The 26,399-nt window shown below is 39.0% G+C and overlaps 1 protein-coding gene and 1 long non-coding RNA gene across 3 annotated transcripts in view; one reads left to right on the plus strand and one right to left on the minus strand.

Moving 5' to 3' along the window:
- LOC131191581 (uncharacterized) overlaps positions 1–14,939 on the plus strand; it is a 29,425-nt gene extending 14,486 nt beyond the window's left edge. Inside the window, exons 2-3 of the long non-coding RNA XR_009153534.1 lie at positions 12,629–12,726; positions 14,549–14,939. This is a non-coding gene — a long non-coding RNA (uncharacterized LOC131191581). The remainder of the gene's footprint in view (positions 1–12,628; positions 12,727–14,548) is intronic.
- Positions 1–25,106, minus strand: part of CHCHD6 (coiled-coil-helix-coiled-coil-helix domain containing 6) — a 297,977-nt gene extending 272,871 nt beyond the window's left edge. For both annotated transcript variants that reach the window (XM_058169863.1, XM_058169862.1), the window contains exons 1-4: positions 24,950–25,106; positions 21,628–21,715; positions 20,867–20,936; positions 13,150–13,294 (exon numbers count right to left, since the gene is read on the minus strand). In XM_058169863.1, the coding sequence (XP_058025846.1) occupies positions 13,150–13,294; positions 20,867–20,936; positions 21,628–21,715; positions 24,950–25,039 (393 nt within the window). In that variant the 5' untranslated portion in view covers positions 25,040–25,106. The remainder of the gene's footprint in view (positions 1–13,149; positions 13,295–20,866; positions 20,937–21,627; positions 21,716–24,949) is intronic.
- Between the last annotated feature and the right edge of the window lie 1,293 nt (positions 25,107–26,399).

Consider the following 26,399-nt stretch of genomic DNA (forward strand, 5'->3'; position numbering starts at 1 on the left):
GAACCTAGATGATCAAAGGTGATGGCGAACCTTTGACGTCCCCACGTGACGGCCTGCGTGCCGGAAGTGGCATGCGAAACTATCCCTCAATGTACCGCGGGAGCACCGATACCTGGAAGAGCGGAAGTCCATCGTACATGCGCGAGCCGGCACTCAAACACCCGGATACCAGCACGGAAGCACGCCCAACGAACAACTGGTAATCGCGCATGCGTGCAACGTCAACCCGGAAGGTCGGGTGCCGGCCTGCACATCTGTGATGGGACGCCATACTTCCAGGTTCCGCCGCTCCTGCACACGCAACATCCAGCTGACCAGCATGCATATGATCACAGGAACCTGGAATAAGAGCCAGCAAGGCCGCACATTTTTCACAGGAAGCATGCTGCTTCCGGCACGCGTGCCATAGGTTCACCGACACTGACCTAGTCTGTATACAGTAGGCAGAAATAATATTCTATGCAGAAAAATGTATTCTATTCCAATATATTTTAAGCTTGAATTGCTTTTATTTTTGTAAGAAGCCAAAGGAAGGAAGGACTGTGTAAAGTACAGGAATATTTAAAAATCTGTGAACCCTTTTGAATTTTCAGTATTTCTGTATAAATATTACCTAAAAGGTGATCTGTTTGCCTTACAAGTCTTAAGTAGATAAATAGAGCCCAACTAAATATGTCAAAAAAATTCTTGTTTATTTATTGAGGAAAATGATCTACAGCTAGGTACAGGTAATCCTTGACTTACAACAGTCCATTTAATTACCAAAGTTATGACAACACTGAAAAAAAAAGGAACTTATGACTGTTTCCAACATCCCCATGATCATGTGATCAAAATTCAGAGACTTGGCAATTGGTTCATACTTATGTTGTACCTTGCTATGTCCCAAGGTCATATGATCCCCTTTTGCAACCTTCTGACAAGCAAAGTCAATGGGGAAGGCAGATTCATTTAACAACCATGTGACTAACATCTCAACTGCAGTGATTTAATTAACAACCGAGGCAAGGAAGGTCATAAAACGGGGCAAAATTCACTTAACAAATGTTTCACTGAACAGCAGAAATTTTGGACTCAATTGTGATCATAAGTTGAGGACTACCTGTATTAGTATAGATACTTTTCTAATTACCATTTCTACCAATTGCCTAGGGCAGATGGACTCACTGGCTTACAATTTCCTGGATATCCTTTGGTTTCCTTGTTAAAAATTGTTATCGCATTGGCTATTTTCCAATAAATCTAATTTAAGTGACATGCCACATATTTTTGCCATAAGGTCAGCAATTTCACATCAGAGTTCTTTTAAAAAATCCTGTAAGGATATTATAATAACCTGGGCATTTGTCAGAATGGTAGCTACTGAAAATGTCCTAAAATTTCTTGTTACCTTAATTGGTTTTAGTTGTCCTGTTTCTCATTTGAGGAATATTACAGACTCAAAACTTGTGATATTATTTAACAAATAAGAGGTATCCCGTTCTCGTACAGTAGCCCAGGGGTGAAAAGCGCTCGGTTCAGACCGGATCGCCCGATCAGGTAGCGATGGCAGCGGATGGTTCAGAGAACCAATAGCAAAAATCTCTCCCCTCCCCCATGCCCAGCTGAGCCACGTGATCATCAGAGGTTTTATTTTTTTACTTTTAAAAGCATTTTTCCTTCGGCCAAAAAATTGCTTTTAAAAGTTAAAAAAAAAAGGCTCTGATGATCATGCGGCTCAGCTGGGATCGTCAGAACCTTTTAAAAGCATTTTTTCTACAACCTCTTTGAGGGAAATGCTTTTAAAAGTTAAAAAAAAAAGTTGGCCACGCCCACCCAGTCACATTACCTCCCCTACCAAGCCACACCCACAGAACCGGTAGTAACAAATTTTACATTTCACCATTGCAGTAGCCTATATAAGATCTAGATTAAAAACAAAACATCTATTCAGCAATGTTTCAGTTGTAATCAAAGGGACTTAATTACTCAAACATAATGAAAGCTCAATTCCTGATCAAACTAAGGAACAACCCTTCAACAAGAAGGAGATTTTTGCCCAAGAAGCCAATCAGCAAGCTGCAATGGAAGTCACCCAGCAGATGTGGCTTCCATTAGAGCTTAAAGAACTATTCATCTCTATATCATAGACATGCTTTAGTGAAATTACTTTCCACATATAATCCTATGCTTTTTTTCCCATCGTGGCATTTATAAAATGTGCACCCACATAATTTTTTGGAGGGAAATAAAACAAAAGTGTGTCAGGAGGTAGGCAGGGAAGAAAATTGAAGTGTCTTTGGTCAATATATCTGACGAAACCATTATCCTGGGGGATTAAATGAGATACGAATTTAAGAGATATGCACAAAATCACATTAGCCTAAATCCAAGTAATACTACTTTTCAGGGTATTAATTTCATTTATTCTACTTGCTCTCCCTTCTATCCAGATAACACTGTCTGCACTCATTCTTCCCAAAGGAGATCCTCCTACTTTATATGATATAATCCTTTCTGAAGTTGTAATTAGATGTCTTTGCTTAATCACATTTATTTCTCCTCCTTCCCACTTCTCTCACTAATTTGTTTCAAGGCCACAAAGCTGCAGATGTTCATACATGAACTCATATTATGCTCCATAACCCCAGCATTATAGTGACGAGAGGGATGCTCAGAGAAACTGCAGTGAAGGAAAGCAGATATGTAAAATTAGGTATAAACAGGAAAGTTTGGATTGGAAGCTGAACTGTTGATTTAATGATAAGATAACAATGACTTCATAAGGTGTACAACATGAAAAATTGTATACAAGGTCCTAATTACTTTTAATTGGTATGACTGATAGGCCCACTTTTTCATATTAGTTCTATCTTGTTTTCTGTATAAAACCCTAGAAAAATATTAAAAATTTAAGAAGATAATTACAGAAAAATCAAAATATATTGAAAGAATGACAATGTAACAATTATATAGAATCAATATTATTTATCCAGCTATTTTTGGAACCAAACAAACTAGATTTCTCTAAAGAAGAAGATACTTTTAAGTAAATATGCAAACTATTGTAGTAAGTCTCATAATGTAGAATAAAACCTGAGCTGCACATAAGATCCCAAGCAAATGTCTCTGATTTTAACTTACCTGGATTTACATGGGAAAGGGCAGGAACTTTCTTCTATCTCTCAGTTATTCGTAGTGAAAATAGTGTTATAAGGGAAACCAAATTTTAGGAACATTTTCATCAACATGCTAGAGCACAATTTTACTTCAGCCACAAACTCAGTCAAGAGCGGCCATTTCCTTTCCTCGATTTAGATAGGCCCTTCTCCTGGGCTTTACTATCAGCATTAGAAAATATTGAACCTATACTAAAGGATTAGTGCAATAATTGCAAAAGAGAAAGATAAATGAAAGACTAAGCAAGACAAGTATTAAGCAAATACAAGTACAACAATCACTTGTATTTTGCATTGTCTTCTTTCACATTCTATCAACCATTTATGAGTCAGGATATACAATTTCACCTAATAACTTACCTGCAGGAGTTAATACCTCCCACTCAAAAGGGAAAGTATCTGAAGGAGGGTCTCTAATCATTAACCCACTTCTCAGCCCTGCATGGTTCTATATATCAAAGAAATGTAATAAATAAATATGAGCATGTACACCATGTAGCTGGCTTGGTGGCAAATGGCAAACAATGCAACCGCTTCAGATATTCCCAACAGTCATCTTCTTCGGGGGGACGGCAGCATTTGTCATCAGCTGAAGCTTCCAGGCCAGTCTCTTCCAATGTATTATAATAATTTAGTCTTCAATTTATCAATATAAAGATGTGTTTATCGAAGGGTTTCAAAAGATACCAAATTAGCCATTTCTCCTTCAAGGGAAACAGAATCCCTGTTAGAACAGACACGTCAAGAAAACTGTATAATATCTACAACCTGACAGGATCCAGCCCATTATTGTGTTCAGGCCTGTGCAACACCTCATAGGCAGATGACATTGTGAAACAGAGTTTGGGTAATCAGTATACCGATGAAATGTCATTCTAAATCTCCTAATAACCAGCAACTTTATTCAGACATCTAACAATTGTAGGGTTGATATGATAATCCACGGTTACCTATCGGTGAATGGATTCTAGGAATACAGACCTATAGACAGAAATAAAACCAATGCAGCACTATGTTATCAACTCCTAGGGCCAGTCAAGAAGAAATACTGCAACAAGTATCAAAAACCACTAAGCTCAAGGAGGTCATATTTCCTCTTATTTAGAAGTCTAAACAAAGTTATTGCTTATACAATCAAACCATTGTTTGTTCTTTGTGTGAAAATGCTGCAGAAGAGAAGATCCCTAAAATACATGTTTCTAGCTCATCCAAGGCAGCAGGAAAAGTTGAAATTTTAAGGAGTCTTAATATAATCTAAGTGCTTTTCTGACTCCCAAACGAGCTTATTGCTCAGCCTGTTTTCTACACAAAGGGTCTCTTACAAAATAAGTAAATAATTATGCCCAGCAGCCAGTTAATTTTCAGCCTGTGATCTGCTCTCTGGTCTCAGAAAGCTTACAGGGTAATAAGGATGAACCATCACTTCACACAGATACTAATAATAATAAAAGTCAGTGGAAGAAAACCATAAGGAACACAGATTAAATGCCAAATAGCTTTCAATGCAATCAATGCAAAATCATTTTAAAAAGAATATTGCTATTCCAGCTGAGGTGACTCTTTGGGGAAAGAGTATTAATGACTAAATTACTGTTAGAGCAAGGACAAAGAGTGTCTCCAGGTGATCTTTCCAATGATACATGACATGACCTTCACCTCCCAAAGCTCAGGAAAAAGCCACAGGCTGCCACTGACATATTCTTTCCCAGCATACCATTATAAGCAAGACATTTGAAGGCCTGCTAATTTGTCCTTCACATTCTGTTTATTTTATTAGATCATTTATAACCTCCCCCATCAGAGTAGAAATCCTTCCAAATCTTTTAGCAGCCCAGGCACTAAGCAATACTTTCCTTGGTGACCAATGGGTCACTGAGGAGCACAAGAAATAATGATAGATAAGGCCTGTTCAATGGATTCCTTCTTCCTGTAAGGAAATGTTATTAAGGAGCCAGAGAAATGAAACTGACAGAAATGAAACTAAGATTTAGAGTAAGAGTAAACCTAAAGGTTTCCCTGGTGGAGTCAAATGAGCCATGTAAGAAACAAAGGGAAGCTAGAAGCACACCACAATGTGTTTCAGGAATGATGAGAAAGATTCCAAATTGGGCAAAACTTTATGAGAGAACTACCAGTATTTTATGTCTCCACACTAGCTTGTGAAAGAAAAAATGATTTTTCTCCCCTATGGCCTAGAGGAAGAGGAAAATGTTTATTTTGTTATGTATATTATTTTCTACTCATGCAACACTCAAGGAGCCTAACCATCTAAAATATGATACTGTAATTCAATCTATGTAAGAACATACAAGTCAATAGTGAATCTTTGGAAGCCTCAATGAACTGAACACACAAAATATTAACAAAATGCAAATGGCATGTTGATCAGCTGTTTTTAAATACGATTGTTGATAAAAGAATGCACAAAAAATAATATCATTAATATGGCACTACCTCTTGAAAGATGATGATCCTGGCCCAGCATCAGTTTTTGAAAATTATATGTCTTTCATAGGCAAGAAGGGACAAGCCAGTAATAGCAATAGCACTTAGACTTATATACGTCTTCACAGTGCTTTACAGGCCTCTCTAAGCAGTTTACAGAGTCAGCATATTGCCCCCAACAATCTAGATCCTCATTTTACCCACCTCGGAAGGATGGAAGGCTGAGTCAACCTTGAGCCTGGTGAAATTCGATCTGCCAAACTGCTGGCAGCCGGTGATCAGCAGAAGTAGCCTACAGTACTGCACTCTAACAACTGCACCACCGCAGCTCTTGAGTAAGATCCAATCAAGTTCAATATTTTATTTGCTCGCACTTAATGGACAGAATCTTGCTAAAGTGAAGCTATAACTGTCAAACCTACTATATCTATTCTGAGAAATTCTAGGGTTGGCAACCATGAATCTCTTCCCCAACAGTCTCTTTCTGGAAAGGCTCCAAGTTGGCAAAATACTCCCCCTCTGCTGCTGCAGATACACATTTCCATCACAGCAATGGGCATTGTGATACCCATGCCAGTATGAATATCCTTCAGCTGCTATAATCACCTACTCCAGCTTAGTGCCCCAGGTCCATAAATTTCAGTCTGCACAGAAACTAGCCATGCTGTTTGAAAAGGATGGGAGTTATAGCCAACCCATCTGGAAAATATGTGTGTGTGTGTGTGTCTATGTATATACATACATATATACATACATATTAAGTGTTTTTCAATAGAAGCACCTGGTCTGCCCCAATATGGGAGGGAGCACACTGTTTCCTTTTGCCTTTCAACTCCAATCCAGGAGCTCTCAGACAGTCGCTTTCACAACAAGCTATTTTGTAAAACACAAATTTGATACATACATACATACACACACAGACATACACATACAGATAGATAGATAGATAGATAGATAGATAGATAGATAGATAGATAGATAGATAGATAGATGAGAAATTATATATATATATACATACATACATATGTAGATCTTTGGTTATTCGGGTTTTCTCCCGCGTAAAATTGGAAGTGTCTTGGCGACGTTTCGACGAAGTCTCATTCGTCATCTTCAGGCTTCAGCTTCGTGCTTCTGGGAGCAATGTGTGACTGCAGCTGTTTCTTCCTTTTTAACTGCTAGTGGGGGTTTGAACTGATTGGGTGGGAGCTTGGCTGTGTTTAAGGTGTTGGACCAGGGAAGAAGCTTAAAGCCACAGGACACGATATTGACTTTAAAAAGACCAGAACTATTGCCAAAACTGAACACTTTAACAACAGAATAATCAGAGAAGCCATCGAGATAGAAAAACGCCCACACAGCATGAACAAACGAGATGATACCTCCCGCCTACCAGCCATTTGGAAACCCACCCTTATTGACAAACGTGTCCCTAACACGAGGAATGACACCAGACCCACACTCACGAGGTCCACACAGGATGTCACCACCACACATCCACCCAGAAAGCAGACCCAAACCCACACTGATCAGGAAGCACGACCAAGGACCAGAAGCCAGACCGCAGCTGCAACATTAGCCATTTCAAACCCCTCCAATCCATACATGCAGCAGACTGACACCCACTACGAAGATGTAGCATGACCACGAACACGAAGCCAAACAGCAGCAGTGCAGCTCACCAGCTCAAATCCCCCTGCAACTCAGACTAATCTGAGCACAACCAAGCCCCCACCCAAACAGGACACACCCCCAGCCAATCAGAGCACCAAAAAAAACCATCCAATCAGAGCACAGCCAAGCTCCCACCCAATCAGTTCAAACCCCCACTAGCAGTTAAAAAGGAAGAAACAGCTGCAGTCACACATTGCTCCCAGAAGCACGAAGCTGAAGCCTGAAGATGACGAATGAGACTTCGTCGAAACGTCGCCAAGACACTTCCAATTTTACGCGGGAGAAAACCCGAATAACCAAAGATCTACATACAAACACCCGCGAAAACCTCAGAAAACAAATATTGCACCTCTACGGGGAGGAAATCCACCATCTGACCAGGACCTATGAAAAACTAGAAGTCCAAAGAGCTTCCATTTTATGTGACCTTGCATTCCTACGAAACTGCCGAGATCAAAATTTAATCCCCACATGCTTCCAATTGAAATTCCATTCCAACTCTGCAGCCGCCAAACGCATCCTAAAAAGAACAGAATTGGCCCTAATCAGAAATGAACTTCACACAAAAAGATTCCTCCTAGATCAAATCAACAAAGATCTCCTCACACTTCACCTCAAACTCAGCAACAAGATCCACCCTGCACTTTGGGACAAATCCAAACAACTCGCCGTCTGGAGAGCCGAAACACAGACCACCCTCAAGACAGACACACACCAACAAACTCTGAAGACTACAAGAACGCCAGAAACAAACCCCTCCCCCCTCACAGCCACACATGAAACAAACAGTGCATAACATCTCAGATAGGATCCTCACCAAAGCTGAAACCGATGTCCTTTCCAAAGGATTCAACTTTGCAGTCACTCCCAAATACATCCCCACTGAGACCATTATATGCGGAGTTGAAACCAGCCTGACCAAAATCAACCCCGATGACGCTAACAAAATCAGACTCGAAATCACCAACATCCTCTGCAGCAGCAAGCCACCCAAAAGCAACTTACCCAAAGAGGAACAGACAGCACTACTTAACCTGAAAAAAGACACCAGCATAATAATCCTACCAGCAGACAAGGGGAACGCCACGGTGGTTATGAACACATCTGACTACCAAACCAAATTAACCAACCTACTCCAAGACCCTGCATACAAGCCCCTAAAAACAGACCCCACCACCTACCTAGAAAAAAACCACTAGATCCAAAATAAAAGCCTCCCCCATCAGCGAAGAAATCCAACAAAGAATCATTCCCAGAGAGAAATCATCCAGATGCCCTAAGCTCTACGGCCTCCCCAAGATACACAAAGAAGGAACCCCACTCAGACCCATAGTCAGCTCCATAGGCTCACCTCTACAAAACCTAGCCAAATTTCTCGCCAAACAACTACAGCCCTATGCAGAATCCATCGCCTCACACGTCCAAAACTCATTCCAGTTCATAGATATCATAAAGAAACAAAACTTACAGCCCAGCGACCTACTCATGAGCTTTGATGTCATATCCCTCTTCACCCAAGTGCCAATCAAAGAAGCCTTGACAGCTATCCAAAACAAATATAACCCCCCCAAGCACATCCTAGATCTGACCAACCAGTGCCTATCCAACACATACTTCATCTATAATGGACAAAAATACAAACAAATAGAAGGAGCACTCATGGGATCACCCCTCTCACCTATCATTGCCAACCTCTACATGGAACACTTTGAAACCCAAGCTCTAGAAAAATCTGATCACAAACCCAAACTCTGGCTCAGATACATAAATGACACCTTCATAATCTGGCCACACGGGAAAGAAAAACTTGACAACTTCCTCACACACCTCAATAGCCTACACTCCAAAATACAGTTCACCACGGAAACAGAAGTTAACAACCAACTTCCCTTCCTAGATGTCTTAGTCTACAGGAAACCCAATGGCTCCCTAGGACACACCATCTACCAGAAGAAAACACACACAAACCGCTATCTGCACGCACTCTCACACCACTACCCAGCACAGATCAACTCCGTAGCCAAGACACTCATCTCCAGAACAAAATGCTTAGCTGACGAACAACACCTAAAAACCGAACTACACACTCTCGCAAATGTACTAACATCCAATGGATTCCAGAGAAATAAGATTACCAAACTAATCCAAAAAGAACCCCCCACTAAAATCCAAGACAGAGAACAAGAAAACGGCACAGCCCTCCTCCCATATATAAAAGGCACCACAGACAGAATCAGCAAGATCCTCCACAAACACAACATCAAGACAACATTCTGCACAAACCAAAAAATATCCACCATCTTAAGAAACCCCAAAGACAAAATTGAGTTAGAAAATCAAGGAGTATATGAAATCCCATGCACCGCCTGCCCCACCACATACATTGGACAAACCAACAGAAGAATAAGTGCACGCATTGAAGAACACAAGAACTCATTCAAAAAAGAGGAACCAACTTCTTCCCTGGTCCAACACTTTAAAGTCACAGGACACGATATTGACTTTAAAAAGACCAGAACTATCGCCAAAACTGAACACTTTAACAACAGAATAATCAGAGAAGCCATCGAGATAGAAAAACGCCCACACAGCATGAACAAACGAGATGATACCTCCCGCCTACCAGCCATTTGGAAACCTGCCCTTATTGACAAACGTGTCCCTAACATGAGGAATGACACCAGACCCATACTCACGAGATCCACACAGGATGTCACCACCACACATCCACCCAGAAAGCAGACCCAAACCCACACTGATCATGAAGCACGATTAAGGACCAGAAGCCAGACCGCAGCTGCAACATTGGCCATTTCAAACCCCTCCAATCCATACATGCAGCAGACTGACACCCACTGTGAAGATGTGGCACAACCGCGAACACGAAGCCGGACAACAGCTGTGCAGCTCACCAGCTCAAATCCCCCTGCAGCTCAGACTAATCTGAGCACAACCAAGCCCCCACCCAAACAGGACACACCCCCAGCCAATCAGAGCACCAAAAAACCCCCATCCAATCAGAGCACAGCCAAGCTCCCACCCAATCAGTTCAAACCCCCACTAGCAGTTAAAAAGGAAGAAACAGCTGCAGTCACACATTGCTCCCAGAAGCACGAAGCTGAAGCCTGAAGATGACGAATGAGACTTCGTCGAAACGTCGCCAAGACACTTCCAATTTTACGCGGGAGAAAACCCGAATAACCAAAGATCTACATACAAACACCCGCGAAAACCTCAGAAAACATACATACATATATATATACATATACATAAATATACATATAGTTTCATAATGTATATCCTGAGCTTCTGTAAACCTGTTTAACTTGTTTGTTTACACACCACAGTAATAAAAGAGACAGCACAGATACTGAAAACTCTATAAAAGCACTTTCCAAATCTATGAAAAGCTATTGCCACTTCCTAGCCAAGCCATTACCCTAATGAATAACTGCAGAGTGTTTGAATGAAGCTTGAACAACATTAACATTGGCTTTTCTGAATAATCTATGCATCCAAGTTTCATTAATTTTAGTGTCAATTTAGTAACCATGCCCCAATACAAAAATGCATTCATGGGCAGTGTTTAATTTTAACAGCTTAAAAATGCTTTTTTCATTAAAACCTCATTGATTTGTATTAGGGATTCTCACATAGGAGAATTACTAAATCCATATTAATCAGTCTGGATTACAGTTAATACTCTGGTTAATACAGATTATTTTAACATGCTTTCCAACAATGGGAAGCAAATAGCTTTTTATTTTGTGACTACTGTGCTTAAACATGTACCATTCAAATTTTATGGATTTACCCAAGATTATAAACCAATTAAACAACTGTGAAATTCAGAATTTGTATCCTAATATTACAACATCTGGATAAGGCATGCAGGTAGTTCTTGTTTAGCAACTGCCTTGGATAATGACTACAAATACAAGAGTAATAAATGATAGTAAACAGTAATAAATAAAAAATAATTTTTCTGCCAACGTTTCTACACCTGACATCAATGCACACCAAAATGAGAGTTACACTGGTGTTGCTGCACAAAATAATTTTATCTGAATGAGTTGGCAGCAACCAGTGATCTCTGCATCTTTCTTTCCAAATCAAGTAGTTAATTTAGTGACTGTCACCTAGCAACCATTTTGCCACTGGCTAAACGAAGACAACCTGTGTACAAGCATTTTTCAATTCTTTTTATTTATATAAAATCATTCACATACAGTATATGTTCCTACAGCCTTACAATATAATACACTACTATATTATGTGCTATGCTGTACTATGTTGGAGATCTGCAATTTTTTTCAACTACACTTTTTTTAATTAAACAGCCCAAAAATAGCAATCTATTTGCCACTGTTCCTATATGTCATGAATTTCAAGTTCCTGCAAGGAAGACTAATCTCAGTTGTTTTCTCTGCCATCTTTGCTACGGTACATGTTCGTAAAAGGTGATTGATAAAACATATGGCTAAATGTGAACAAAAAAAATCTTGTGTTAGAATTTAACTATTTTGTGGCAGAATCAATTGGGAGGGACAGACAAAATGCTACTAGCCCAGATACCTTGCCCATTGATTTCATGCTACAAAACCACAGTTTACTCACATTTATTTGAATCAGTCCTTCAGTGAGTTTCAATAAAGCTTCATTAGTCTACATGTTTTCTATTATACTATCTGATTTTTATCAAGATGTTTTATGTATTAATGCACTCTGTTGCCTGTATTATTCTAAAGCAACTCTGCGTTTAGAAATCTGTCTGCAAGAAAATATAGGTGTTATACTGAGGTTGAAATGAATGAATTAGCAGCACTCATGACATTCTCAGTGCTATACGTGTTTCTTCAACTTTCTTCTCATGACTTTAAGAGACTGTTCCATAAGCAGGATCAAGCAAGGCATTCTTTGGTAGCTTAATCATAAACTGTGAATTTGGCAACAATTCATAGTATTTTTTTGTAGAAAAGCCTGATAATTACTTTTCACACAAGAAAAAAAAATTAGCACTTACATAGCGATAATAGAGTTAACAGTGCAGCTGCCACGTATAATGTCTCACCCACCTTTTACCTGCCTGAGATATTACCGCTTTTTCATGTGTTTAATTCTTCATGTCTAATCACACTGGATTGACACCTTCTGCATTGTGACCACTAGTTACAACTAGTATTTCTCTTCAGACAGCTCTAGCAGAAATACGACTTTCTTTATACTCTAAATTGCTTTATCGCAGAATAGTCATCAAGATAAGCTACAGTACAAGGTGCTCTGTTTACTTTAAATACTGTATTTTAAGATATGCTTGCAATTAAATAGGTTGAGCTTTATTTATTTATATACAGATGCCTACAAAAGTACCAGGACTGTGCGCCACTTTATATTCAATGACGAAAAAGTGCTTCAGAGACTGAATACAGAGACTGAAATTGTGAATTAATGGGTAAGTGTTGGACAAACAGTAGGAAGACTCAGGTTTTATTCCCCTGCCCTCTGCAGAAGCTCTCTGGGGGGCTGCTGTGAAAAAATAGGAGGAGGAAGCACTATTTTCACCACCTTGAACCCCTGGATAACAGGTAGCATATCAATCTAATAAATTAAACGAATTCCTCAATCAATGCATGTCTATTCCTGGGATCAGGTGGCAGATATTGAAATAGGTTCAGGGTATGAAGAAGTGAACAATAGGTGAGCTAGAGAAAGAATGGAGAGAGGAAGAAATTAAAATTTTGAGCTGGATATAGGAGCAACAGCAGACTTTATACTCTTAATACTTTTGCAATGCTAAAATCATGAGTACAGGGGAAAAAACTTTTTGACAAATTTTATTCCAGGAACTTGAGGAACTGCTACCGTATGTACTCACCAGGTGGGATGCTTTCTGCTTATCCTCTCGGGCACAAATTCTCTCCTGTTGGAGGGCAGCATTCAGACTCTCGCTGACTGCCTCCTTCTCTCTTTTTGCCAATCGAAGTAGTTCCTCCTGGACCATTGCTTGCTCTTGTTCATACCTGTAAGGAAGAAAATGATCAGCAGCTATTGGCTAAAAGTTCTCAAATTGTGAGACAGCAGTCTTGCTAGATCCAAGAACTGGTGTCAGCAGGTCATCACTGTACATTGTAGAAAGCAACAGAAATTAAATTTCACTGCAATGAAAAACCCAGTCAACGTGGAGGATGATGGTGGCCAGTTCTAATGTTCAATTATTTTCCAATGATAAAGATAAAAGATATAAAACAATTTATAGAAGCTTGGACTGTGAAATATTTATTCTGTTTCTTTGGCTTAAAATGAGACTTTATAATTAACATATAAATAATTTTTAAAACTGACAAATTATTTTACAGCATCATAATCCTAAAAACATAACATCACAGTCAAAATGAATATGCTCAACAAGGTTTTTATGTAAATTCTAAAGTATGAAATATTGGTTTATCATCTAAATGTAGATATTATAAATATTAAGAGACCCCCACTGTGTTCCATTGTTACTTTTTTATAATTGATAGTTGATATTTTTTAATCATATATAGTGAAATTTGTCAGATTTTCTGCAAGGAATGGTATTTTACAAAATGCCCAATCTAATGGAATGAGAAATAACTAAACTTGCATTATGTTTTAAGCAGCTTACACAAAAAAAAATAGAACTGAGTTTCAGCTATAGTTTTAGATAGGGCTATTCTGCCTGTAGTAGAAGAATTGTGAGCTGCAGATTCTCTTAGATTTGTGGTTCCTATTGAAGAATATAAAGCAAGTAAAAGCTAGTGTGTCATGCCCCTGTCGGAATCTGAATCTGAAGGGGAAGAGGAACAGCTGACAGACAGTGAGAGAGTGGATCCGTTGGCTGTGGAAAAAACTGGGGAAGAGCAAAGTCAGGCTGGGCAGAGCAGGGGAGAGGTAGAACAAGGGAGACAGGGTTCAGATGAAGACCAAGGTCCACCCCCTCCTCATCCTAGGCAGCGCAGGGAGGAACGGATAAGAGAGCAACGTGGGTTGCATGGCTTACGAGGGAGGAAAGGGACCCGATCCTCTTTACAAGGCACAGATGCTGATGGAGTTTAAAAGGAAAGGCAAATGGGGGGGGGGAGAGTTGTCAGGAACAAACTCTGAGTTTATCTGGTGTTTCTTTGAATCCTGGCATCCTCCCAACTGGCTTGATTTATTGCCGTGCTACTTTATTTGTAGAATTCCTTATTTTGCTTGCCCTGTCGGATTAATTGCCTTTGGATTAATTGTCTTGCCTTTGGATTTTTTATTAGAAGTTTTCTGCTTACAACGTTTGGGACTGAAGTATTGCCAGCCAAAGACTATTACAGGTTGGTGGAAGAGCTCTCTCCAGGCCGGAGAGTTGAAAGGGACATTGGGGGCACAGTTGGTGATAATAAAGGGACTTATATCGGTTCTCTGACTGTGTTGCCTTTGTGTCACGCCCTGGGTCATCACATAGTGCCTCTGCTCAGGTTACAGCATACAGAATACAGCAATCAAAGTACTGGACCCAATTTAAAATTCTGGCCATTAACTAAAAAATCCTATGTATCAGGATTTTGAATTACCTTACAGATTGCTTTATACTTAATTGCAGCCATACACCTTTCCCAACAAAAGACTATTGTTCTTCCAACAGGCTATGGCTCTCCACCCTTCTAAATATACTTTTAATACTTAAGTCTTTTATTACTTAGTCCAGGCAAAAGTCTATTGGTCTGTAAGGTAATATACAACCTTTTACAGTTTTTACATAGGCGCACTGTGATTAGAGTGCAGTACTGCAGGCTACTTCTGCTGACTGCCAGCTGACTGCAATTTGGCAGTTCAAATCTCACCGGCTGACTCAGCCTTCCATTCTTCTGAGGTGGGTAAAATGAGGACCCAGATTGTTGGAGGCAATATGCTGACTCTGTAAACTGCTTAGAGAGGGCTGTAAAGCACTGTAAAGCAGTATATAAGTCTAAGTGCTAGTGCATTCAATACCATCATTCCAGACACGCTTCTAACTAAGCTAAACCAGCTACAGGTACCGGAACAGACTTGTAAGTGGATCACAAGCTTCCTAACAAACAGGAAGCAGCAGGTGAAGCTAAGCAAGATCACATCAAATACCTGTACAATTAGCACAGGGGCCCCCCAAGGCTGTGGTGCTCTCCCCACTTCTCTTCTCTCTGTATACCAATGACTGCATCTCCAAGGATCCATCTGTTAAGCTACTGAAGTTCGCAGATGACACAACAGTGATTGGTCTCATTCGAGACAATGACGAATCCGCATATAGACGAGAGGTCGAACGACTAGCCTTGTGGTGCGACCAAAACAATCTGGAACTGAACACGCTCAAAACCATAGAAATGGTGGTAGACTTTAGGAGAAACCCTTCCATACTTCCACCTCTCACAATACTAGACAATACAGTATCAACAGTAGAAACATTTAAATTTCTAGGTTTTATCATATTGCAAGATCTAAAATGGACAGCTAACATCAAAAAAATCATCAAAAAAGGACAACAAAGAATGTTCTTTCTGCGCCAACTCAGTAAGCTCAAACTGCCCAAGGAGCTGCTGATTCAGTTCTACAGAGGAATTATTGAGTCTGTCATTTGCACCTCTATAACTGTCTGGTTCGGTTCTGCAACCCAACAAGAAAGACACAGACTTCAGAGGATAATTAGAACTGCAGAAAAAAATAATTGCTACCAACCTGCCTTCCATTGAGGACCTGTATACTGCACGAATCAAGAAGAGGGCCGTGAAAATATTTACAGATCCCTCACATCCAGGACATAAACTGTTTCAACTCCTATCCTCAAAACGATGCTATAGAGCACTGCACACCAGAACAACTAGACACAAGAACAGTTTTTTCCCGAAGGCAATCACTCTGCTAAACAAATAATTCCCTCAACACTGTCAAACTGTTTACTAAATCTGCACTACTATTAATCTTCTCATCGTTCCCATCACCAATCTCTTTTCACTTATGACTGTAACTTTGTTACTGGTAATCCTTATGATTTATATTGATATATTGACCATCATTTGTGTTATAAATGTTGTACCTTGATGAAGGTATCTTTTCTTTTATGTACACTGAAAGCATATGCACCAGGACAAATTCCTTGTGTGTCCAATCACACTTGACCAATAAAGAATTCTATTCTATTCTATTCCATTCTATTCTATTCTATTCTATTCTACTCTATTTGGGATGAGGTGTTGCTTCAGTGTGGTTGTTCTAGTTTCTATTGAGCTCCCAGCAAAGGTCCAAGCAGAACTCCCACCATTTGTCTGAAATGGTATAGGGTTTCCTTCCTGAGCAGGTGGTAGGACTAGAAGACCTCCAAGGTCCCTTCCAACTTTGTTTTTCTGTTACTCTGTTATTCTAAACGAGTCACACTGTTCTCTTAGACTATTAAGAGACAACCTACTCAGAGAACCATTGCCATATGAAATGAGAGACATGGGCCAGAAGACAGGTCTTCACAGTTATGGTCACAATTCTATGGAACACACTACCTCCAAAGTTACATTTGGGAATCCTCTTCTGGATTTTAAGAAGCTTCTGAAACTCTTCCTGTTAAAATGAGCACTTGATAACCAGCATGGAATGAAAACAGCCATCTTTTATTTGTTTCTGAATGTTTTCATTGATGCGGGTACTTATACATTAAACCTGCTATTAGGATACTTATATACTGATTGGAGCTGTGAGATTGGAGTAGTATAAGATTTATGCTAATAAATAAATACACTTTACTATCTTTAAAGATGGATTTATTTACCAATTTTGTATCTCACTAAATCTTGGCAATTCACAGCAGCTTACAAATTATTCACAATACCAATGAGGAAGAAAAACAATAGATCTCAAAAGAAACCAGCATGGATGCATAAAGAGCTATCTGACAAATTGAAAGACAAAAAGGACACATATAAAAAGTGGAAAGAGGGGCAAATAACAAAGGCAGAATATCAGCAAATAGCCCGAGCCTGTAAAGATGAAGTGAGGAAAGCTAAGGCTCACAATGAACAAAGGCTAGCGACAAAAGTAAAAAATAAAAAAAAGCTTCTTCCAACATGTTAAAAACAAGAAAAAAGTCAAGGAAACAATTGGCCCATTGCTGGGAGAAAATGGCAAGAAGGTGACAAGCAACAGGGAGAAAGCAGATCTACTTAACTCATATTTTGCATCTGTCTTACATAAAAGGAAAAAACAATCCAACCTATCAAAAACAGCACTACAAAAAACAGATTAGGAACACAAGTTAAAATAGGGGGGGAAATGGTAAGTGAACATCTGTCTACCCTAGACAAGTTCAAATCACCAGGACCGGATGGATTACACCCCAGGGTTCGGAAGGAACTGGCAGACGAAATCTCAGAACCACTGAACTATATCTTTCAAAGATCCTGGAGCACAGGGGAGCTGCCAGAGGACTGGAAAAGTGCTGATGTGGTTCCCATCTTCAAAAAAGGAAAAAAAAAAACAGATCCAGGAAACTACAGACCTATCAGCCTAACCTCAATACCAGGGAAGATTCTGGAAAAGATAATCAAGCAACGAATCACCGAACACCTAGAAGCAAACAAAATAATAACCAAAAGCCAACATGGGTTTGTCAAAAACAGATCATGCCAGACTAATCTTATTGCATTCTTTGACAAAGTGACAAAATTAGTGGACCAGAGGAATGCTGTCGATATAATTTACTTGGACTTCAGTAAAGCATTTGATAAAGTAGACCATAACCTACTACTAGATAAAGTAGAAAAATGTGGGTTAGACAGCACCACCACCAGATGGATTCGTAACTGGCTGACCAACTGCACTCAACATGTAGTCCTCAATGGAACTACATCCACATGGAGGGAAGTATGCAGTGGAGTACCCCAAGGCTCTGTTTTAGGCCCAGTACTCTTCAACATCTTCATCAATGACTTGGACGAGGGGATAGATGGGGAACTCATCAAATTTGCAGATGATACCAAGCTGGCAGGAATAGCCAACACTCCAGAAGATAGGCTCAAGTTACAGAAAGATCTTGACAGACTAGAACATTGGGCACTATCTAACAAAATGAAATTCAACAGCGAAAAAGTAAGGTTCTACATTTAGGCCAAAAAAACAAAATGCACAGGTACCGGATATGTGGTACCTTGCTCAATAGTAGTAACTGTGAGGGGGATCTTGGAGTCCTAGTGGATAACCATTTAGATATGAGCCAGCAGTGTGCAGCTGCTGCCAAAAAAGCCAACACAATTCTGAGCTGCATAAACAGAGGGATAGAATCAAGATCACATGAAGTGTTAATATCACTTTATAATGCCTTGGTAAGGCCACACTTGGAATATTGCATTCATTTTGGTCGCCACGATGTAAAAAGGATGTTGAGACTCTAGAAAGAGTGCAGAGAAGAGCAACGAAGATGATTAGGGGACTGGAGGCTAAAACATATGAAGAACGGTTGCAGGAACTCGGTATGCCTAGTTTAATGAAAAGACATGATAGCAGTGTCCCAATATTTCAGGGATTGCCATAAAGAAGAAGGAGTCAAACTATTCTCCAAAGCACCTGAGGGTAGAACAAGAAGCAATGGGTGGAAACTAATGAAGGAGAGAAGCAACCTAGAACTAAGGAGAAATTTCCTGACAGTTAGAACAATTAATCAGTGGAACAACTTGCCTGCAGAAGTTGTAAATGCTCCAACACTGGAAATTTTTAAGAAAATGTTGGATAGCCATTTGTCTGAAATGGTGTAGGGTTTCCTGCCTGGGCAGGGGGTTGGACTAGAAGACCTCCAAAGTCCCTTCCAACTCTGATATTATTATTATTATTATTATTATTATTATTATTATTATTATTATTATTATTATTATTATTATTATTATTATTATTATTAAAATACAGTAGAAATACCCAGAGAATCAAACATTAAAACATAATGCTTAATTGTGACAATCATATTCATTGGTCTTTAAAAGTATCCAAAAGGCTAAACTTAATTTCTAGATAGAAGCTGTTCCATAATATAGGTATCAATATACTTGGGAGCAATTGTTCTATAATTTCCTGGCATATCTCTATTTTAAACCAGTAACTTAACGTGATTTATAAACACACTTGCTGAGATATATGTCACCCAACTTTCCTTGAGACTAATCTCTTAGGGCATTTCATAATGCATGTTATTTCATTTTTAAATTATTCTCTGAAGTAAAAAAAAATTCCTTCACTGAAACATAAGGTCAAAACAGGTGAAATCATATGAAAATATTACAATTGGTTTTTCATAGCACAGTATTCACACAATCAAATAAGACATACATTACTATGCCAAGGTTTATCAAGTATTTGCTTATTAAGTTTATTTGAATTATACAGAAGTAAAACCAGACTAAACGACCCATTTTCGATCTTTAGTGACTTCAGCAGTTCCTGTTCTTTACTCTTCCTAATTTCTTTGTTTATATCTCATGTTTGACAAATACACACACACACATAAACCCTTTGGGGGACTAAAACTACCTCCCATGTTAAAGGCAGCAGTGGACACAACTCCTTCTCAAGAGATGACCCTTGGATCCAACCATACTTGACAACTTTTATCCCGTCCCCAACCTTTCCTTTTGGAAGAAAATTGTTGAGAGGGTGATGGGCACTCAGCTTCAGAGGACCATGGATGAAGCAGATTATCTGGCTCTTTTTTAGTCTGGGATTAGAGCACCAAGATGGCATTGGTACCATTTGTGGATGATCTTGAGGATTCAAGATAAGGGTGTAGCAACCATCCTGGGCCTTCTAGATCTCTCAGCAGCTTTTGATACCATTGATCCTGGTATTCTTTTGAAGCAGGTTCAAGGATTGGAAATGGGAGGCACTGTTTTGGAGTGGTTCTCCTCCTTTCTCCTTTTGCCCAATTTTGGTTGGTTTTTCTGGGGAGAGAGGTCGAATCCTAGGTCTCTGAATGTTGGACTCCTCAGTGTTCGAGTCTCTCTCCTCTCCTTTTTAACATTTAGGATTTTTTCAAAAAAGGACAAGAAAAGACTTTCTAGCAATTTGTCACCTTGGGGAAGGAGAATTCTGTTTGTGGTTTTTTTTTCAGGAACTCATTTTTTAAAATTAATGTTGTTACTCTACACTGTTACTTGTGTTTCCCTAAAAATAAGACGTCTTATATTTTTTGAACCCTGAAATAAGTGCTTAACCTTATTTTCGAGGAGGTCTTATTATTTTGGGGTGCATGGAGCAAGATGGGGATCCTCTTGCCATCTTACCTGATTTCCAGCTCTGTCTCCCTAACCCTAACCAGAGGAAATGACAAGGACCAGCCGCACACGTGTTTAAATATTTTCAGGGAGGGCTTATTTTCAGGGGGGGCTTAGTTTAGCGCATGTGCTCAAAAGCCCGATTGGGCTTATTATCCAGGGAGGTCTTATTTTCAGGGAAACAGGGTATTACACTGTTAATGTTGCTGAATGTGTGCATTTTTCCATTAGTCTTGACAGATTAAAATTTAAAATACATTTCAAAGAGGATTTTAAGAGGACAAAACCATCAAAGTGGTGATTGAAACATCATACCTCTTATACAGTTCCTCCTTTGCTTCAGAAGGCTTTTGACCCAAACTTTCTGTGGTAGGTGGACAGATCCCTGGACAAATGAAAATAAATGATAGAAAAATAAATTTCCCATTTCGTTTTTATAGGAGGTATAAAGACAAAGAAACAAAGCCACTCAGCTAAATTACAAAGGGATCTACTGTATTTCAGAAGAAGGATGTAACAAAAAAGCAGATCTATGAAATCTAAAATATTGGATAAATAAATTGGTTATGAATTATGAACATGCTGAAACATTCCAGTGTGCCAACAGGAATAATAGAATAGAATAGAATAGAATTTTATTGGCCAAGTGTGATTGGACACACAAGGAATTTGTCTTGGTGCATATGCTCTCAGTGTACATAAAAGAAAAGATACGTTCATCAAGGTACAACATTTACAACACAATTGATGATCAATATATCAATATAAATCATAAGGATTGCCAGCAACAAGTTATAGTCATACAGTCATAAGTGGAAAGAGATTGGTGATGGGAACTATGAAACGATTAATAGTAGTGCAGATTCAGTAAATAGTCTGACAGTGTTGAGATATAATGCAGAATTCTCACGCCAAAAGATATTACAAAGTTTGAAAAATCTAACAAAGCATATTATTATGGCTGAGAGGGTACCATATACTCATGTAAATAATATTTTATCACAGAACATACCTCTAATAGTATGAAACAGATTCATTAATTTATAAGTCATCCCTTAAATAAAAGCACACAATACCTGTGGACACCTTAGATTTCTCTTGAGATCGCTGGTCTTGTTTAGGTTGGCTTTTTTCCTTCATTCTATTTACTACATCTTCAGAAAGCTAGCCCAAATAAAAATAATAGTGGGAATGTAAGAAAGTTTACGTCACACATTTTCTTAAAAATTATGTTTTGATTAGTGATAAACACAATTGTCATGGTTTATAAATTACAACAGATATATTCATAAAAGTTATTAATCCAAAACCTAAAACAATAAATTCTGTTTTAGCCCGAGTCATATACCAGGGAGGAAAGTAAGACTCACAATATCATATGGTACTTCAGAGGTGGGTTTCAGCAGGTTCTGACCATTTCTGGAGAACCAGTAGCGGAAATTTTGAGTAGTTCAGAGAACCGGTAAATACCACCTCTGACTGGCTCCGCCCCCATCTATTCTCTGCCTCCCAAGTCCAGCTGATCGGGAAGAAATGGAGATTTTATAGTATCCTTCCTCTGCCATGCCCACCATGCCATGCCCACTAAGCCATGCCATGCCCAACAAGCCACACCCACAGTACCAGTAGTAAAAAATTTGAAACCCACCACTGTGGTACTTACAAGAAATTCAGTGCTAGTCGAATGCAAAAGTACTTATAAATACATAAAATAATTATTGACTGGTCAAAATGATGATTTATATGCTTGTTTTATTAAAGCTGTTATTAATTTGTCATGAAAGGTATATAAGCAGATATAAATTGAGATATTTTCTTAGGCTTACTGGCATGTAATTGTTGCTAAGCCAGAGATGTCCAGCCTTAGCAGCTTTAAATCCTGTGGAGTTCAACTCCCAGAACCCCCTAGTTTAATGATTATACTAGCACCTAGGAGTAAAATCCTAATTCAAGGGCTGAAACCAGGACCACTTTTTTTTACAACTTCTCTCCCTGCTGATTAAGCAATGACACCTGGAGGAATCCAGGAAACAGGCTTCTCTGTTGTAATGCCTACATTCTTGTGCGGCTTCTCAGCTGTTTTTATTTTGCTCCCACTTAAGCATTTTCACGAGAGTGCCTAAAAATGCTTTTCTTCTAGCTCTTGAATTAGAGTCAGCCCCTCTAGGATGGGGAGGATATGAGGGATTGCTTCTTTTTTCACCACATGGCAATTATACTTTTTATATCATTGTTTTCTGAATTTTAATTCTGAGAAGTTGGATAGAGACGATTGGGTGGATGGATAGATGTTGGCTTTTTACAACTAAGGAATTTCAAGTTCTGAAATAAATGTATATGCAAAAATGTACATTAAATCCCAGCAGCAATTACTTCCATAAAAAAAAGTTTCAGGAAAGAGCATTCAGCTTTTCCCTTAGCTTTAATTCTGGAGTTTACCCTCCACCCTCAATTTTTGCACAGGAGTGAAAAAATACACCAAAGTTAGTTCTTCATTTCAAACTGACTCCTTCCAAAACTTTTTCTTGAGGTATCCGGCACTGGAGTTTTAACTTTTATACTCATGCTTTTATATTAAATATATAAAGCATTATGGCATTAAATATATCTGTTGGAGTGATCAGTGACTTGCTATTTATACAGTCAGTCTATACTGTATATGCTCCATTGTATTCTTTCTTCTCTAGAGAAAAAGTAAAGTCTACAGTTATTACCTAAAAAAATCGTATTTTTAAAATATGATTTAAATTTAAATTTAGTTTGAGTTGTGTGGTCATAAACTGTTGGAGAACTGATTTTCCCTGCTTCTAATATGCATGCATTGTCCCAGAAAATACATAATTATCTTTCCTGTGTAGAATATGCAATAAAAATGTTCAGAGGCTTTATTGAACATAGATTTGTGTCTATTTGCCCATTAAATGTTTCAAGTCTTTTCTTTCTCAAGACACAACCACATATTTTTCAGGACTTTGGCTTGACCCTGCTAAAGTGTGCTAAAAGTTACCACCTTTGCCTATCATTTTTCTTTGAAAAATAATAAACCAGAGAGTGGAAGGAATCTTTTATTTATTTATTTTATTTATTTTATTTTATTAGATTTTTATACCGCCCTTCTCCCGAAGGACTCAGGGCGGTGTACAGCCAAAAATTAAAAAAACCCACAATATTCACATTTAAAATCAGAAACTTAAAACCGAGCATATTACAAAATGGCTGAAATTTAAAAGTTTAAAACCCTAAAATAATAACCCCAATTAAAATTTAATAAAACCTTTAAGCCAGTCCCGCTTGAATAAATAGTTGTGTTTTCAGCTCACGGCGAAAAGTCCGAAGATCAGGCACTTGGCGTAAACCCGGGGGAAGTTCGTTCCAGAGCGTAGGAGCTCCTACAGAGAAGGCCCTACCCCTGGGGGCCGCCAGCCGACATTGTTTGGCGGACAGCACCCTGAGAAGGCCCTCTCTGTGTGAGCGTACAGGTCGGTGGGAGGCATGAGGTAACAGCAGGCGGTCCCGTAAGTACCCGGGCCCTAAGCCCGGTTAAAGGTGGTAACCAAGATCTTAAAGCGCTTATTGAGTGCTTTCTTAATATAACAAATGATGCTAAAGCTGGGTTCAAATCCTTCCGTAGCCTTTGGTTAAAAAACAAACCCTTCCATCAAGTCATTCAAAAATGGGCCTCTGGTGGCTCTACAGACTAAGTCTGTCTGTTATTAACACAGCTGCTTGCAATTACTACAAGTTCAAGTCCCACCAGGCCCAAGGTTGACTCAGCCTTCCATCCTTTATGAGGTAGGTAAAATGAGGACCCAGATTGTTGGGGGCAATAAAAGTTGACTTTGTATATAATATACAAATGGATGAGACTATTGCTTAACACAATGTAAACCACCCTGAGTCTTCGGAGAAGGGCGGGATATAAATTCAAATAATTTTTTTTTTTTAAAAAGTACTTTCCTTTGAAAAGTGGTATAAGGTCATGAGGAACAGGGACAGAAGCCTTGTTATTACCATTTGTAATAACAAAGCCAAAGTCGACAAGACACACTTCTGTTAAAACCAACAAGAATTCTGTATTAAATTATTTTTACTAGAACCTGGTTGGAAAAAGAAAGGGGAGGGCAGATCAGAACAGAATTTCTCAACCTTGGCGGCTTTAAGAGGTATGGACTTCAACTCCCAGAATTCCCAAGCCATGCCAATGGATAGCAATATACATCATGCTGGCTGGGGAGTTGAAGTCCACACCTCTTAAAGCAGCCAAGGTTGAGATATAATGCAAGGTTGAACTGGCCCTTACAATTCAAACCCTGCCGCTCAGCACCCACACGCCTCCCCTCTGACGCCGTGCACCCACTCCGCCCTCTGGATTTCTCCTAAGGGTGAACCTCCACTCACTCTGATGCCCTGCAACACCCGAACTTGCTCCTGCTCGTCCAGCTCGAAGGAGACCTTCCTGCTGCCATGGGTGCTCCCGCTACCACCCATAGCAGAGCCCGAAAAAAAGAGAAAACTCGGAGGCGAGTTCAAAATCAAGACAGCTACCTAGACAGCACGCTTGGCTCCACCCCCTTTATAAACTCGCTCCTGGTTGGCGAGCGTGGAGAAAGTCTCCAATAGCGCTACGCGGTCTTGGAGGCGGCCGTGAAGCATGCTGGAAGTCGTAGTCTTCCTTCTCCACATTCTCATACAGGGATGTTGCTGCTACTGCTATTAAGCTAAATTGGATAAAATAACCCACAAAATGAACCGGCTTAAGGTTACGTTTGTCTCAACGATTAGACCGGAGATGAGACGCATCCGGAATTTAGGGTTGTTTTTTTTCCAGATGACGGAGGACACTTCTATCTGAAGGTGGAGATATATGCCCGCTACAGATTTTTAATTGCTTTTCAGCAAGACTAAACTTGCTTGCGATGCTATTTCTGCGTTCTGTTTCACCTAAACCTATCAGAACCAAGTCATTATCCATTGGCGCTGTATAGTTTACAAATCCTGTGTAAATTTACAAGTCACCAGTAGAGGGACAGAAAACAAGCCAGTCTGCTTTTTATTTTTCAAATATAAATAATGTGATCACCGAGTTTCTATTTTTCATTTCAACATATGTTCCAATATTACCTGAATGAAATTTCAGCTTTAATATTTGGATCAAATTCCTCCACCACACAGAACTCCTGCAAAAAAAGCAAATAATTGGAGCTAAAAAAATAAGCATAAAAAACACATGACTTGTCTTTAAAATTATTTAGTATTTAAATAGTGCTTATTAAATATTGCACCATTTTACAAGTCCCCCCATAGAGTTGCTGCAAAAATAAAAAGATGGACAATATAGAAATTTAATTAATAAATATTCAAATAAGCATGCATTGCAGTGAATGCTTTATATACTGACATTAAATGCAATTCTACAGAATATAGAATAGAATTTTTATTGGCCAAGTGTGATTGGACACACAAGGAATTTGTCTTGGTGCATATGCTCTCAGTGTACATAAAAGAAAAGATACTTTCATCAAGGTACAACACTTACAACACTTAATGATAGTCATAGGGTACAAATTTAACACTTAATGATACAACACTTAATGATAGTCATAGGCAATCATTAAGCAATCAATAAGCAATCAGGAAACAATATCAGTACAAATCATAAGGATACAAGTAACAAAGTTACAGTCATACAGTCATAAGTGGACAGAGATGGGTGATGGGAATGATGAGAAGATTAATAGTAGTGCAGATTTAGTAAATAGTTTGACAGTATTGAGGGAATTATTTGTTTACCAGTGATGGCATTTGGGAAAAAACTGTTCTTGTGTCTAGTTCTGGTGTGCAGTACTCT

This window comes from Ahaetulla prasina, chromosome 2 (assembly GCF_028640845.1).
Source record: "Ahaetulla prasina isolate Xishuangbanna chromosome 2, ASM2864084v1, whole genome shotgun sequence".
Classification (NCBI taxonomy): Eukaryota; Metazoa; Chordata; class Lepidosauria; order Squamata; family Colubridae; genus Ahaetulla; species Ahaetulla prasina.